This window comes from Polyodon spathula, chromosome 25 (assembly GCF_017654505.1).
Source record: "Polyodon spathula isolate WHYD16114869_AA chromosome 25, ASM1765450v1, whole genome shotgun sequence".
Lineage (NCBI taxonomy): Eukaryota > Metazoa > Chordata > Actinopteri > Acipenseriformes > Polyodontidae > Polyodon > Polyodon spathula.
The window spans coordinates 14823896-14839991 of record NC_054558.1 but is presented as its reverse complement, the minus strand read 5'-3'; the positions used below and the strand labels follow the sequence as shown (position 1 = coordinate 14839991).

The 16096-nt window shown below is 39.6% G+C and overlaps 1 protein-coding gene across 1 annotated transcript in view; it reads right to left on the bottom strand.

The window, feature by feature from the left end:
- The window catches only part of LOC121299999 (SEC14-like protein 2), a 35723-nt gene extending 22040 nt beyond the window's left edge, over nucleotides 1-13683 (bottom strand). The window contains exons 1-3 of the mRNA XM_041228314.1: nucleotides 13538-13683; nucleotides 9577-9652; nucleotides 3093-3136 (exon numbers count right to left, since the gene is read on the bottom strand). Coding sequence (XP_041084248.1) covers nucleotides 3093-3136; nucleotides 9577-9652; nucleotides 13538-13591 — 174 coding nt within the window. The 5' untranslated portion in view covers nucleotides 13592-13683. The remainder of the gene's footprint in view (nucleotides 1-3092; nucleotides 3137-9576; nucleotides 9653-13537) is intronic.
- Between the last annotated feature and the right edge of the window lie 2413 nt (nucleotides 13684-16096).

The following is a 16096-nucleotide window of genomic DNA, read 5'->3' as shown; positions in this document are numbered from 1 at the left end:
TCACCACCGTCCCCGGAGATCTGGGACTGGTTGATGCACCCTGAGGCAGACCTCGTCCACGATCTCCCCATAGTGATCAACACGCTGTGGCGTCAAGATGGGGAGAGGTGGGAACAGTGGGAGGAACAACACCACCCGGCGTCATGCTTAATTACCTGGCGGTAGACATGGGAGATGCCCCGGTCACTCCAAAGAGGGTGGAGCCGCCGTCGCTCCCAGAGCCAGAGAGGGAGGAGGAGCCGCCACTCTCGGAGCCCAGAGGAGAGCACCTATGGCCCAAGGGTGCCTCCCGTGCACCGCTCAGGGATGACGCATCCACATCACTTGGGGAATGCTGGTGTCTCCTTTTTGTTTTTTAGGTCTCCCAAGGGTCCGCTTCCGCCACCAGAGGGAGCCGGGCCGCCGTTGCTGTACTACCTTGGAGATCAGGGCCCCCTCAACCAAAGAAGGCTTGGGGGGGGGGGGGGGGGGGTTTGGCCGATTGCCGTCTCTGTACTTTGTACATTTGGGGGGGGGGGTCGCAGGGCTGGAGTTAAATTCTCCTCCCTACCCAGGTTGATTGCCCCAGGTGTGAGCAATCAACTAATGTAATTATTTAACTACCTGGCTTAAAAGGAGGCTTCAGCCTCCTAGTAAGGAGGAGGGAGCTGAGGAAGCAGGTTGGTGGGGTTTTTTAAATTGATAAATCCAGTGAAGGCATTGCCCAGCCTGGAAATCATTATTTTTGCTTTGTGTCTTTCTTTTTTTGTGGTTTAAGTTGCTTTGTTTTGGCCCTTGTGCCCTTCCATTTTTGTGTTTGTTTATAATAGTTATTTTTTTTTGATGTCTCTGGACCTCTATCCACTCGCCAGCCTGCCACACAGATATTCCACGGTCCAGTGCTCCTTTTTATAGCTGCCTTTGAAACAGTGTCCCTTATCAAAGCACACTGATCTTTATATGCATGTTGTTTTTAAAATTGAAATCGGCAAAATAAAATACAATTTAGACAAGGGTAGGGCTTGTTTCAGCTCTTTCAGTCGCTTGTACATAGTGAACTGCATGCAGTTTTGTAGCTTCAAATGTCATTTTTGTTAAGCATAACCAAGGCCATCTCCCTTCTAGCTATGGAACCTGTTTTCCACTGGGTTTATTTAATTTAGTAAGGTCAAACTATGATGGTATAATCACACCCTCTGAAATTCCACCTGGTTCATCTCTTCCCTTTGCTCTTACATTATATTTATTTTCATGTTGCAGGTCCCCTATAGTGGTATATATAATCTAAGGGGCATTATCAACACATCTTAAAATAACTGCAGCTAACAAAATAGTTCCATATATCTTGTGGACTTGTTGCTCTGTTATTCCATATCAAGGTACTTTTTAGATGTATTGAAAACAAAAAAGATTTTTTGTAACCACAATTGAGACATCAGCAGCTAAACAAGTAAAGTATTGATTTTTGTGCTTTGAAACCACATGACTGACTTCAAACCCCAAATCATTGTGAATACATAGAGCTGTCTGCATGGAGTGCACGTACAGAATGCCCAACACAGATTAGCAATAAAGGCCTTTTCAAGGCTGTGTTATCAATGGTTCCAAGAAGAAACAGCACTCTCTTGAGTTACATTTAAAACATATTGCTGACATTTTATAATCACACATCATGGGTAATAAATCAAGCGGGCATTATATCTCATTTTACTCTGCTGCATTCGCCAGGGAAAAAATGGTCTTCCACTGCAGGCAGTGTATCCAGATCACGCTCCCTCCTGCAACAATGCTGGTTTTCAGTTCCCATACGCCACTTTTTTCAAAGATAGCACCAGCATTGTTGCAAGAGGCAGCATGAATGGGATACATTTAGAAGAAAAAAATCTCTCTAGTCAAAGTTGAAAAAAGTAATTGAGTAGTCTATTTTTTACCTATGATGCGTGAATAAAACAAATATGAAAACTATCAGCAATAAAATTAAAGAATACTATGATAGGGACAACTGGGATACAGCAAAGGTAAAGTAATATGCTTCTTGTAAACACTGCACAGGGTAATGCAGCACTATAATTTGGTGGTAATTAAATTGGCTAACTGTTGTCCAACTCATCAAAAAATGACTTCTAATCTGTTTGTTCTTGTAAAAAGGTACAACTTGGTACTGGTAAACATCAAATAAAGAGTACAGTATATGTGGAACTGGGCAGAGGATATCTAAAGTGTGTTTGTGACATACAGAGAGAGTTTAAACAAATTGTTCATTCTTTTAAGACTTCCAAATTTGAAGACAATGGACAAAAGCTTTTACTCATGAGTAGTTTTAAGAATGTTTTTTTTTTTTTTAAAGTCTGCTTTGATGAATCAAAGTTTATAACAACAACAGTCAAGCATGGCTTAATTAAGTGTAGTTTGTAAAAAAAACACATGCTAGCACAAATATACTTTCATTTTAAAACATGTGGTTAAAAACTAGTTTAAAAAAACAGCTGCTTCCCCTATTGACCGACAAGACAAGCAAACTGAGATCTTCCTTTAACCCAGTGTAGTGCCAGCCAGGTGTCAAGTTGGGACTTAAAGGATCAAAGTGATTCAGCATCAACAACATGACATGGTAACCCATTCCATACCCTCACCACTGTGTGGAGAAGGGTCTAACACTCTGTCCTAAGCCTATCTCCATTAAATTTCCAACTCTCTGCTCCTGGTTTCTGTGCTGCACTTAAAAGTATTGGCTAGGGTTAACTTTGTCAACTCCATTTAAGATGTCTTCAGTCAAATCCCCCATAATTCTTCTTTGTTCTCTGTTACACTTGTACCCCCTGGGTCATTGTAATGACAGGAAAGTCAGGTGATGGCCAAGTAAGTGCAACACAAACAAAGCAAGGCTTGCAAACAGAAATTTCTTTAAACTAATGTAGTACCCGTTATCAAACCTTTTTCATATACTATGTTTTTCAAAGCTGCACATGTGACCCCTGCATAATGAATGGAAGCCCACAAAAAGTATTCTTTATGGAATTATTTTGTTAGTTGCAACTCCTTTTACTGTTTTTCACTGTAAAAAATAAACACAGGTCTCAAAACACAAAGTAAAAATTTGCAGAACTTCCCACCTTGCGAAGCATCGCTTCTGCTTTCTGGATGTTGAAATTCCTGGCTGGAAACAAAAGGAACATTTCAGTTAGCATGGGGTTTCCATGGGCAAATGTTCAAATATTCTGCACATTTCAAAGCAATAAACTGTGCTTTCTACAGAAGAAATAGAGAACAAGTACTGTTCAAGACCATGTAAAAGTTTGCCTTGCTTGCATGAAATTCATCACAGGACAAAGGCTTTGTGCTTGATATTGGTTGCGTGTTTTCTTAAAGTTTACCATGTTGATGATGCTTTTCCAAAGGCATTTACCAAAGTTTACCCTCCCAGAGTAGGTACTTTACCATATCTCTATAGGCTTTACAATGCTTAAACTATTCCTTTATACTCCTATATGCTTTTATTGCGGGAAACGTTCATAAGGGCTTCACATTGTAATTTGGTTAAGAAATCAAAATTCAGAAACGCTGTATTGTAGGATACACAAATGTACTTAACACTTGTGTCTATCTTAGGGTTTCTCAGCATTTTTAAAACCATGGATCACTCATACAGCAAGGAACACTGCAACATAGAGGTGGAGCAAGTACCTGTGTGCCAGTCCAATAGACAAGGTAACTATAGTCAACTAGTCACCACTTTATAAAGAAAAAGCATGTACCGTTTGCTAATGTCTGGTGCTCTATTTGTGTAGGTACAGTTTTGTAACACTGTCACTGTGCTTAGGGTGCCGAGACCTGGAGTCAAAGGAGGACTACACTACACGGACTGGATTGTGTAGATTACAGAGGTGGACGTTACCACTAATACCTGTACAATTATGCTCTTATTTGAGTTTAAATCGAAAAGGCCTTTTACCAGTAACTTTACCAACCTGGTGCAGTGAAGTAAGTTCTAAACACGTTTTAATTTTACATTTTATTTCAAAATAAATATGCCAAATGTTTATATTTTTGAAGGTTTTCAAAACATAATCTTGCTGCTATGGAAATCTATAGTCTCACTGTTTTTTTTTTTTTTTCTTCAGACAAAATACAAATTGTCTGACATATCGAGCTCATTTCTTTTATATGAAGGGTGTGAGCACTACTTTACCACTGCAATAAAGGAACCCCGTACGTACTGTGTTACAATCAATGCCTTCTAGTTATTTTATATACAATTTGTTTATTACAAAAACATAAAAACAGGTGAAATTCTGTGAAATGAATTTCCCAGTTTTCCAGGTAAACACTGGGAGTAATGTTAGGGGACAGTCGGAAAAGCAGCTGCTTCTGGTCCTTGTGAATGCATACCATGTGAAGCTGGAGAGGTTAAGATGTATCAGTACCGAAATTCAGTGTGTTAAACCGACAGCTCCATATTACACTGAAAAATATTTGGTAAAAAGTGAGGATAGAGGGCCTTGTTTATTATTAAACAAATCAACTAGTCATGTGAGCCAATTTCCATAATATACAACATACAAAAAACACAGTGAAGCCAGACACTGCTTCACAATGGCCTGTTTGTGAATACAGTATCACTCCAGCCAGGCTGCCTTTTATATAAACTGACCTCTTGTTATTCCTCAAGATCCGGCTTTTAATGAGTCTGGAGTCAGTAAGAAGGCCCTGTGGCGAGGCCCTGACTCATAATGAACTTACACCATTCCTCATTTTAACACATCTGGAAGCCGTCACGGATATGCATGCTAATACTAGCCTTCCTTCAACTCCCCCACCCAGCCCTTACTTACATCAGCCTAACACATCATAAAGGTGATTATTAGAGCACTTATTCCAGATCACGGTCCGTTTACTCTGTTTAAAGCGAGAATAAATAGGGTGTACACAAATGAGATCATTCTCTCACCTACTTATCTTTCTTCTTTCTTTATTTCTATATAGCGCCTTTCGTAGTGGACCACCATCACAAAGTTCCGCTTTACAAGATACGATGAACTATGCATCAGCTGCGGAGTCACTTACAACAACGTCTCACCTGAAAGACGGATCACAAGGAGGATAAGTGACTTGCTCAGGGTCACACAATGAGACAGTGGCTGAGCTGAGATTTTATCCAGGGTCCAGCTGGTTACAAGCCTGCTTCTTTAACCACTGGACCACACAGCCTCACTGAAGTTACACTAAATTCTTAAAGTGGAGTTCCAAGTACGTGACTGAAAACGGAAACAACTACATCAGCAACATACATCCCCTACCACGAGTGTAAATCAAAAATTCAGCAGTCAGTATAATGAAAACGTTGCTGACCATGATGTAGATCAACAGTATGTACAGAGTAGTATAGAAGAAGAAGAACTAAGTCTCATGACGATGACTCATTTTAAAATCATGTTAATACCACTTTTCAAGACAATGGATAAGCAGGATTCCAGCTATGCACTGTAGGTCATTAACAATGCAGACAGATAAGGAGTTAATCTACACAATCAGACACACTCTGGTGAGGACTCCTGACCAAAGGTTCCCTTGAACAAGGTGTTCTGCTGAGGAACTAGATAAACTAACTCATAGCAGGATAATCCTTCAAGTGTTAGTGAACAGGCTGTAGCTTGCATTACTTTCCCTAGCTTTCTGCTTTGTTGTCTACGTAATTGGAATATTTTTCTCAACATAACTGTGATTGTTTTGATATTTTCATTAACTTAGCGCTGGTCATAAATCAGTGTTGACTAACTATTTTCATTTCACATTTTTTATGCCGTCAGAATGCTAAAATCCAACCTGTTCAACAACATTTCATTGGTTCCCAACTCCTGTCACAAAGTTCAGCATTTTGATTGATTCATCAGGTTCAGAGGGGCAGGAACAGGTTTATGAATATGCATGACAAGCATAAAAAAAGAAACCCATAGAAAAAAGCAGTCCCACTTTACTAATCTTTACTGCATAGCACATACTTGTTGACAACAACATACTGTGTCTGGGTTTGAATCTGGTTCAGTCTGACAAACAGTACAATGAGTTTGGTTTACCCCCTGTGTTTTCCCTAATTCAGAACACCCAATTAAATTCCTTCCCTGTGTGATACGCAGATATGTACAGGTACAGGTATAACTGGGCATTCAATGTTAATAACAATATTAAACAGAATATTTTGGCACATTTTCTCCCAAAAGTCTGATCCCGTTTACAGGCAGGGACCACACCTCAGACACCAAAGGGTAGACCTGGGGACCTCTGACCCAGAGCTAGAGTTTCCCACAAACACTGCTCCACAAAGACTGTGCCCGTTACATTAATCTTATTGCAAGGCTCGGGACAACGACCTTTGTTTTTATCAAGTGAAATCTCGTAACCCCCTCACCTGCATCACAAACAACCTCCTCCTTGTCACTCGGGCAAAGGGCATGCCACCCGCATATGGAGCCAACCAAACACCAGTTACAGATCTCACCAAAAAAGGGTACCCAAACAGAAGTTACAAAAACAGAGCAGCTGTACAGCGTGATATCTGTTCTGTGGCGTGTTACCTGTGTATTTATGGAGACTGACGCACCTGTTAGGTACTACCTGTTGAATACTGTTTTTAAGGCGCAGTGAAAACGTACTTTTACATTTCAAAATCTAACGTGAAATACTGTACTATTATAGCTTCTGGTAGACTTTTGCAGTATAATTTTGTAGTTTCTTTGATTACATGATATTAAATAAAAGATCTAAATTATGTTCATATTATATTTTAAATGATGTTTCAATCCTAAAATTTGAGGTGATGTAAAACTTTTGGCCATAGCTGTACTGTATTAAATAGGCTAAAGTCACTCTTTGCCCCCACGATGGCCATGTTTATGGCTTTCTACTCCCAGATTCAGATATTCTCAGTAATGCGTCAAAAGAATAACCATGTTTCATCAAAGCTGGACAAGCAGTTCTCTAGAAATACGAAGTAATGTAAGGGTGACACACACACATGTATAAGCAGCTCCATTAGAGCCCTGACTCTGGGTCTATGCATGAATCCCCCGTGGAGGGAAAAGAAGAGGCAGCAATAGTCAAATAAAACCTGCAGCTACCCATGGTGGCCCTATAGCTTACTGACAGTTTTATGGCAGGTGTTTTTTTAAAGCCGTCATTCATATAGAAGATTTCCATGTACAAATGCTAGCGGAACCCAATATATTCTAGGACTGTATGGGGAAGGTATTCTTCCTTTTCCACTAATTACAGCCTTCAGTCTGTCATGATAAAGCACAGGCAGTCATTGCAAAGCACAGGCAGAGCATTGTGTCTTGCACAGTAATACAAGCATGGGAAAAGTGAAAATCCCTTGCGTCAGACAGTCATGTCCTCCTGCTTGTTAAACACAGGAAGCAGGGAGTTTGTTCCAGGGAAGTCCATGCACTCAGTGGTGTGCTGCAGGTATCAGTACCAGGACCCTTGCTCTATCTTATCTGCTTTAATGACATACAGTAGATAGGGATAATCAGCAAGCTTGTTAAATCTGCACATGGCTGGGAAACTTTTTCATCAACCCAAGAAATCCAAAATGATTTCAGGCACACACAGAACTGTGCAGATACGTGGCAAATGAGAATTAATATTTCTAAATATAAAGATCACAGAAATGTAAGATGCAATGAGAAATGAGTGGTACAGAACAGAAACAAACCAGCCACAAGAAAGACCAATTAAAAGCAATTAAACAGAATGCTTAGTTATACAGTGCAGAGTACAAAGCCAGGGAGGTTATGATGAGTCCAGCGAAGAGCAACCAGGCTGATCCCAGGGCTTAAAGGAATGAGCTCTGAAGACTAAGGGAACTGAATCCATTTGGCCTAGTCAGCATTTGTTTATCCAACCCCTCCCGTCACAGGCTCTCCTGACATAACTGAGAATGACTTATGAAATTCCACTAGATTACGAACCAGAAACTATTAGACCTCAAATCAGTCTGGTGCCCATTACATTAAAGAATAGCAGAATGTGTGTTATTTATTTCTGACAAATTCAGATTTTTGCCACCAAATACATTTCTAGTCGACTACAACCTCCAGGACAAAATGTTCATTTCGTAACGTCAACGTCTTTTCAGTACAGAATACGCAAGCAAAAAATAAATTTCATACTTGCAAGGAAGAAAGCACAAACGAGTCTTCAGAAAGTGCAAAACAACAGCAAGTTGTACAGAGTCCCTTTGGACCATTTGTGTGCTTGCTTATCATTGTTAATTATTATAGTTTTATCTTGAGGTTAATGTTTTTGATATTGTAAACATTTTAAAATGGCACACATAATTACGCTGAGCTGGGGAGTAAATGGTAACCTGATAAAACATTTACAGCGCAGACTATTTTGGATTATTTATTGTTTCCGAAGAGATTCCCAAATACTGTCTTTTGATTGTGTGCCTCCAAAGACCTGTCCTAACCCAGCAGTTTGTCAGTGCCAAACTTTTGCAAATTAGATATCAAAACAAACTGGGGGAAAAAAATTGTAATCAGATTATTCTGTGGTACCATTCAGTTGAGCAAAAATTGTAAAGGGGTACTTGAGCTGAAATCTTCAGACAGAAGGGGTACGTTTTAATAAATGGTTGAGAACCACTGGCCTGGAGGTTTTAATGTAAACCGAACAGAAAAAGAGCACTGTTGTAACTCATAATGAAAAATCCACTCATTAAATTTTAAGAACAGCTGGTTTTTCACACCACACTGTCATCTGCAGCTGCGCCTGGAAAAAAAACTCTGCCTCTACTTCTCCCTTTCTCCCTCTCTCCCTACTTCGTTCTGTTAAAGGCTGTTTCAATACATTATACTTGTTATATAAACAGAATCCATGAACGAAGAGTACTGTGGTTTTCACTCATGAGGACAGCTATTAATAAACCACTGGATCCCTTCATGAAAACAATTCAAAACACAGTGAATTCTCCCTTGCTGCTGGAAATGGGGGCAGACGGAATATGGCCACAGACTTTGCTGAAGCTGAGTTGCTCAGATGGATCGCCTGAAGAGACTGGAAACCAGGCATCAGAACAGTGGGCCCAGCAGGCCCATCCACTCATCTATCACGCTGCTCACCTCTGGAGCCCTTAAAAGTGTCTGGGGATCTGTTTGTAGACACATGGGTCACCCACATAGTTGCATAATACAAACGGTTTAAAATGATTACTCAGTGGATTTGTGCTTGCTGTGTAATAATCCGATTGGCTAACATGTCTTCAGCCCTGACAAATATAGGAAACAAGAAAAGCCTCAAGTTTATTATGTAACACTATCTTGGCGTGTGTAGTTACAGTATTTTGGGAATATTCACAAAGTTTTACTTCAAGCATTCAAAAAATGAATTAGACAGTTTTTTTGGGTAAATGTCAGGGGTAGGCCCAATATTATAGAGGAGGATAGAAAAAAAGAGAAAGGTAAAAGCATTGAAACTGAAATGCAGCTTAAGGCTGTGGTGGATAAAATTGACCTGGAATGAAATACACTGCAGTTTTGTAAAGGAGACTCGTTTCATGTTGTGTACCAGACAGGAAATTGGACACGTAAAACTCACCTCTAAGCCAGCGCAGCAGGAAGTGGTCATGCTGGGCAGGTAGGCTGGGTAATATGTCCTGGATGTTCTCTCGAAACTGAGGGAAGAGAGTGAGGAGAGAAAAGAGAGAGAGGACAGAGTGTTACTGAGCAATCAAGAGCCTCTTTCATCTCACAGGACTGTTGCATTGACCATGCACAGCCAGCTTGCTATTTTAATGGAGACTTTCCCTTGCATGCAAATCTGTTGGTTATGTGTTCCTCTGGTGATGCACAGCTAATGAATGATATGTAGCTCTTTACGAACTAACAAAAAAAAAAAAAAAAAAAAAACACCATCCACACCATACTTTACATTTATCCTACTTCTGTCTTACACTACACTTCCTGCTCCTGGTTTTTTATTATTATTATTATTATTATTATTATTATTATTATTATTATTATTATTATATTTCTATAATGTTTTATCATAAGGTACATGCGCTCACATACTCATTTTCTATCCCTGTATGGAAACCACAAAATACAATAACACTGACATAACCCAAAAGCATAAAAACTTTCACATGAATATATGTGTATTTTTTTAAATATGACCAATGTAAAGTCAAAACAACAATTAATGTGCTTGTAATACCCAATGTTAATTATATGAATCACAACAAAGAAACCAAACACACACTGGCACCAATAAGGCAATGGAAGAAGCATACTGTATATAGTTTTTGTTTTAACAATCGTAAATATTTCTTGAAACAGCTACATAACAGCATTTAGCTGCTGGGATATCAAGAGCAGATACTGCAGGGCTCACTCATGGGAGAATGGCATTGCTGTGGCGTGTTGCAAGGTGATGATGGAACTCCCTTGTCAATAATATTACCCCTTTTCAAGTTATTTATGTATTAACTGGTTTTCTGAAATAATCATTGTACTCCACTGAAAGAATTAACCCTTTAAGAGAAGGGCTCCAGCATCCCTGTGGTTTCATTAGAAAGCAGCTAATTTTTCCTTTACTGAGTTATAACAACATGGCTAACCACCATACAAAACAATGGCAGCGCAGGGTTCGGATGTTGTATTGTATGTAATAATTAGTGGGGATGACCTCATAACACAAGTGGCTAATACCACAAATTGATAAGATGACCCTACACGTGTGATTTAAAGTTATTCGCTCCACAATGTCATTAACACCGTCATTTCTTAAAAGAACACCAATTAGTGTCACAGAGCTAGAAACATACATCTTAAGAATACATCAAAGCCCTTGAATTAAAGGTTGCTTCTTTCAAGTTTTGTAACTTCAATGGGTGTCTGCTAGATTGAGGGAGAGAGGGGGGCTTTGTTACAGTATAGAGGGATACAGATTGAGGGAGAGTTGGGGGCTCTGTTACAGTATAGAGGGGTACAGATTGAGGGAGAGTTGGGGGCTGTGTTACAGTATAGAGGGGTACAGACTGAGGGAGAGTTGGGGGTTCTGTTACAGTATAGAGGGATACAGATTGAGGGAGAGTTTGGGGCTCTGTTACAGTATAGAAGGGTACAGATTGAGGGAGAGTTGGGGGCTCTGTTACAGTATAGAGGGGTACAGATTGAGGGAGAGTTGGGGGATCTGTTAGTATAGCTGGTACAGACAGAGGGAGTTGGGTGCTCTGTTACAGTACTGAAGGAATGGGATGGATCTTCGACCCCAGCCCCCACATTAAGCTATGATTTGAGCCGTGCTGTGTGCTTTGCAAAGCACTCAGCACTGAGACCTCAATGAAACTGCCTCTTATAAAAGGGAGGGAAATTATAAGAACAACACAGCGCCTCTGTCCATGCCAGCATACTGACATTTTATATGTCATTCTAAAACACTGAAGTTTGATGGCTGCTATGGAAGGGTTTTATTCCAGAGTTCAATAGACCTTAATTATCAATGCAAGTCAAAAACCTGGCACAGTTACACCAGGACACTCCTAAAGGTGGAAAAAAATGTTTGTCAAGACTGTCTAGAGCATGAAAGTGCCAAACAGGCAAAATGTATGGAATCATGTATGAGTGCAGAAGCCAGTGAAGGGGTCAGGGCAATTTCATCGTCCAGGTGAAACGACTTAGGAAGTGCAAGGCAGTCTAAAACCATGGTTTGTAAACAGGGATTTCTTTAACCTAGTAGTGCTATCAGATATCATGTTTTACATTTAAAATGCATGTTTGCTAAAACATGTGTTTCATTCAAAACTGCATATTTGAGACCTATATAATGAATGGATGTGCATGTCCATTTTACTTATCTATTTTGTTAGTTACAATCACTTTAATGCACATACTGCACAAGAATGAAAGACTGTAAAATGTACATTTTCAAATTTAAAAAAAGCACAATAAAAATGCTACATACATTAAAAATGCAATCCGTATTTTAAAATGTAAGCCTGTGGTTGTAGACATTTCTTGTGAGATGACTTGTCCCTTGTTACATATTTTGTTTTGGGTCCCGGAGCTTGCTTCCCAATATAAAAAAAAAAAAAATTGAAGCTGAATGAATGCCCAGTCCTGGGGCAATGCCAATGCGCACCACATCCTGCTGCTACAGGGACTAGCAGAAGTCATTTTCACATTTTTAATTCTTCAATCCTGTCCCCCTAATTCTTCAATGAAACAAACATGACTGCAGAGCATAGCAAGGACAGCTTGGACCTGACGAGGAGCTTTGGAGACTTCAGACAGACAGAGATTAGTCTTGGATATGGACGCTCCTGCTGAGTGACTAAAGGGCAGCCCTCCTTCAAAGTGTGACAGGTCTGCTGTCTGGCTGTGTCACAGGGACTGAAGAGGATAATCAGTAATTATCAATGCAGAATAAATGTCAGGGGCACTGTGTGCCGACAGGCCTTACACAAAGGGTGTGCTACATATGGCAAGTGTGTCACTGTCAATATTACTACATCCACCTTCCACAGGGGATGTTTTCTTTTGCTTTTTTGTTTGCTTTCACATCTGTTTGTGACCTAGCATTGATTTTTTTTTTTTTTTTTTTTTTTTATCAATGCAGGAGAACTCTTTTAGAATGCATTTGTCGGCTAAGTTTGGCTTGTGTGTTTGTTTTAAATGCTATAAATAAACTTTATTTTTGTTTGTTTTTTTTGTTTTGGGATATAGCGAAGAGTTGACAAGTCCGCTTATAATAAGCGGGATTTGGGCTTGTTTTTTGTTTGTTTGTTTTTTTTTGAGAGTTGCGGGTTGGGATTTGCATAAACGTCAATACTCTAAAAATGGGGTTGCTCTTGTTTTGTTCTTGTTTGAAAAACTTTGAAAAACGCAGTCGCTATTTTTCTGTCAGAAATCCGAACCGTGATGGGGAGGGTGGCTGTATTTGTTTTGTGTTGCCTTAGTCCACGCGAACTTGATACTCTTTTGGCCCACGACCAGCAAGTAGCTACTTGGCGTCCCTTTTTCATACAAGATTTGATAGAGGTGTTCGCCTTTTCACAATTTACAGTCAAACTGCCTTGTAATATTGCACCGTGGTTTCTGATACTATAAAAACCTAATCGAGCTAGCAATCGGTTGTCTAACTACTATTATTGACTTCTACAGTCCTCTCGTTACTTGATGATGCGTTCTGCAAGACTGCACAGAAATAACGTTTCTGTATTCCTCCTTACCAATCATAAATGTGTTAGATCCTCCTGTTAGCCAGTATATGATAAAATAATAATAATAATAATAATAAATAATAATAATATAATAAACCATACATACATACATATTCAGCTCTGCTGTCTCTACCTTACCTTGTATGTCTAAAAAATCAGTATATATATTCATTACAGCTTGTGGCATCAAACCGTACATGGAAACTTTTCCTTTTGCAAAGCATGACTGCGTGTTTTGTAATATGGTTAACCTACATTTCGGTTTGTGATATAACCTACCTTTTGGTTTGTGGTTTTAAATAGAAAAGGCGTGTTTTAAATGAGATATTACCTTACCTGTGCTAACGCTTCAGCCTGCTTTTGGCTCACGTCGCCGACCCGTCCGCTCATGTTGTTCAAAATGACAGGCTGTTTAGATCAAAGAAAGCAGGCGGCTGTTGAGCTTACTGTCTTCACTGGGCAACATCGTATCTCTCTCTCTCTCTCTCTCTCTCTCTTCTTCCTGGCTGTTCGGGAAGGTACGGCCTCTTAAAGAGACAGAGGTTTAAAATTACATCAAGCTTTCACAACATAACCAGGGAACTGCTGAGTGCGCTTTTGTATTTATGTTTCAGTGATTTTTCCAGGTGTTGTAATACAACTTTTTATGCCATTTGACAGGTTGCTTTCCAAGATTGAATAACATGGGTACAGACGGAAATCTGTGTAAGATTAAAACCACACATTTAAAAGTGCAAGATCATCTCTATCAGAAAGCGTAGCTTTAAACAGATATATGACTTCATATAGAGCTAGTAGGAACCCAACATGTGTCTAGAACAGTTTCATATTAAAGTTCTCTAGATGGTAAACCTACTTTAAGTGCAGCACAGAAACCAGGACCAGAGGACACAGCTGGAGTTGTTGATAAACAGGAGAGTGGAGCCACTTCTTCACACTGAGAACCTGGAGGGTAAAGAATGGGTAGCAACACTGTTGATGCTGAATCATTGGAATCCTATAAGACCCAACTTGACAAAGGTTTAAGATCAATCAGCTGCGAGGAACAAGACAAGCATTCATGGGCACAATGGCCTCTCGTTAGTCAATTTCCCATGTTCTTATATACATAGAGAAGGAGATGTGATACATTTATTGGACTAACTAAACAATAATTAATCACAAGATTTCAAGACCTTAAAGGTCTCTTCTTCAGGTGAAAGTAGGAAAGAGAGATTGACTTTCATCTGAAGAAAATAAATCTGAGGTCTTGAAAGCTTGATGTTAATTAGTGTTTCGTTAGTCCAATAAAAGGTATCACATCTCCTTCTCTTTGTCTATCATATCTAGACTGATATTGTTACCATTTCACCTATCAATGACTGTGTTCTTATGAAACTTTAAATGTAATTGATTAAATGTATTTAATTAATCCAAACTATCTTTAAACAACTAAGCTGTCTGCGTAGACCCGTATCACATAGCTACGAAACATACAATATAGTTTCATAATCTTGATCACATAATGAGCACAGTGACCCTGTACCAACAAGTGCTGTGCGACCGTATTCTCTTCAGTGCTTTTGAATGAAGATGTGTTATTGTTTCCGTTGCTGCCAGTGAGATCAAAGTAAACTTGCTTGGACCAAATATTTGTGTAAACGGGCTGGCCCTCACATGACCAAGTGAGCATCGGCGCCACTTCTCAAAACGCCCATACCTTATTTCATATCAAGTGTTACTGAAACTCTGAGCACATAATCTAAAACTACTTTACCCATCACTTTGACCTGTAAGCTGAAATGGCTGTCATATTGTGAACTGTTAAGGTTCTTCATGAAACATCATACTGGCCCCTATTCATAGAACTTTAAGAACTGTTTTAAGGAATGTTTTGTTGGAGTGTTTTTTTGTTGTTGTTTGTTTTACTTTCCACACACAGTGCTTGTTTATTAGGTTCACAGCTGTATTTCATGGTTCATTCTATTAGGTTCCACACAGGATTCGTCCACTAAACAGCCAGGGATGTTTTTCATACTGCCGTGTAAAAGCTGCCTCTTTCTATTGAGCCAGTTTCAGTCAGGATGGTCAAGACAGCATTAGGTGCTCAATTGGCAAGTTCTGAATCCAAGACTGCGCAAATTACTGTGGTTTCCAGACGATCCAGAGGTTTGTCACTCTTACCTCATATTCTCCTGCAGTTTTTAAGCATTTTTCCCAGTCTCTCTTGAATCTGATTTTGTTTTCTAATTATTTAATAAATGTATTAATTACAGTGAGCAACGGGTGAAATTCAACAGGTTTCCTCATAGTCATACAAACAAATGTAGACGACTCAGATATGAATGTAATAGAAGCAGTATAGCTCTGCCATGCTGGTTCACTGGGCTGCAGGATCGTAGTCTTAGAACATACTGATAGGAAAGGACTCTGTTTCTGTTCCCGCAGTACATTGCTCAACATACTCGCCTATTCAGATGACAGGCCCTGGTTTCGTTGTATCTGTTTACTCCAGGGGTGGCCAAAGTTGTCTCTTCCAATCCTGGTCTTTGTTCCAAACCTGTTCTAAATTGTTTAATTGAACCAATTAAAACTCCATCCATTATAGAATATCACCTGTTAAACCTGAAGTCCTTCCAGGGTCATGGTTGGACACTCCTGGTTTGCACATTTTAGGCACAATTATAAAGTGGAGCACATGCACCGGGGTATTCAGCTTCTGAATTTGGAAACAATCAGGATCACATTCACAACTCCCTACAGCATCCTCTGGTACGGCATCTACCCTTTGCACAATCTCCCCTTCAGTAGGGATGGACAATTCCAGAAATTTTAGAGTTGATTCCCTTTGAGAGTCGATTGGGAATTGATGGAATCGATTCTGATTTCGATTCCGATTCTTTAAAAAAAAAAAAA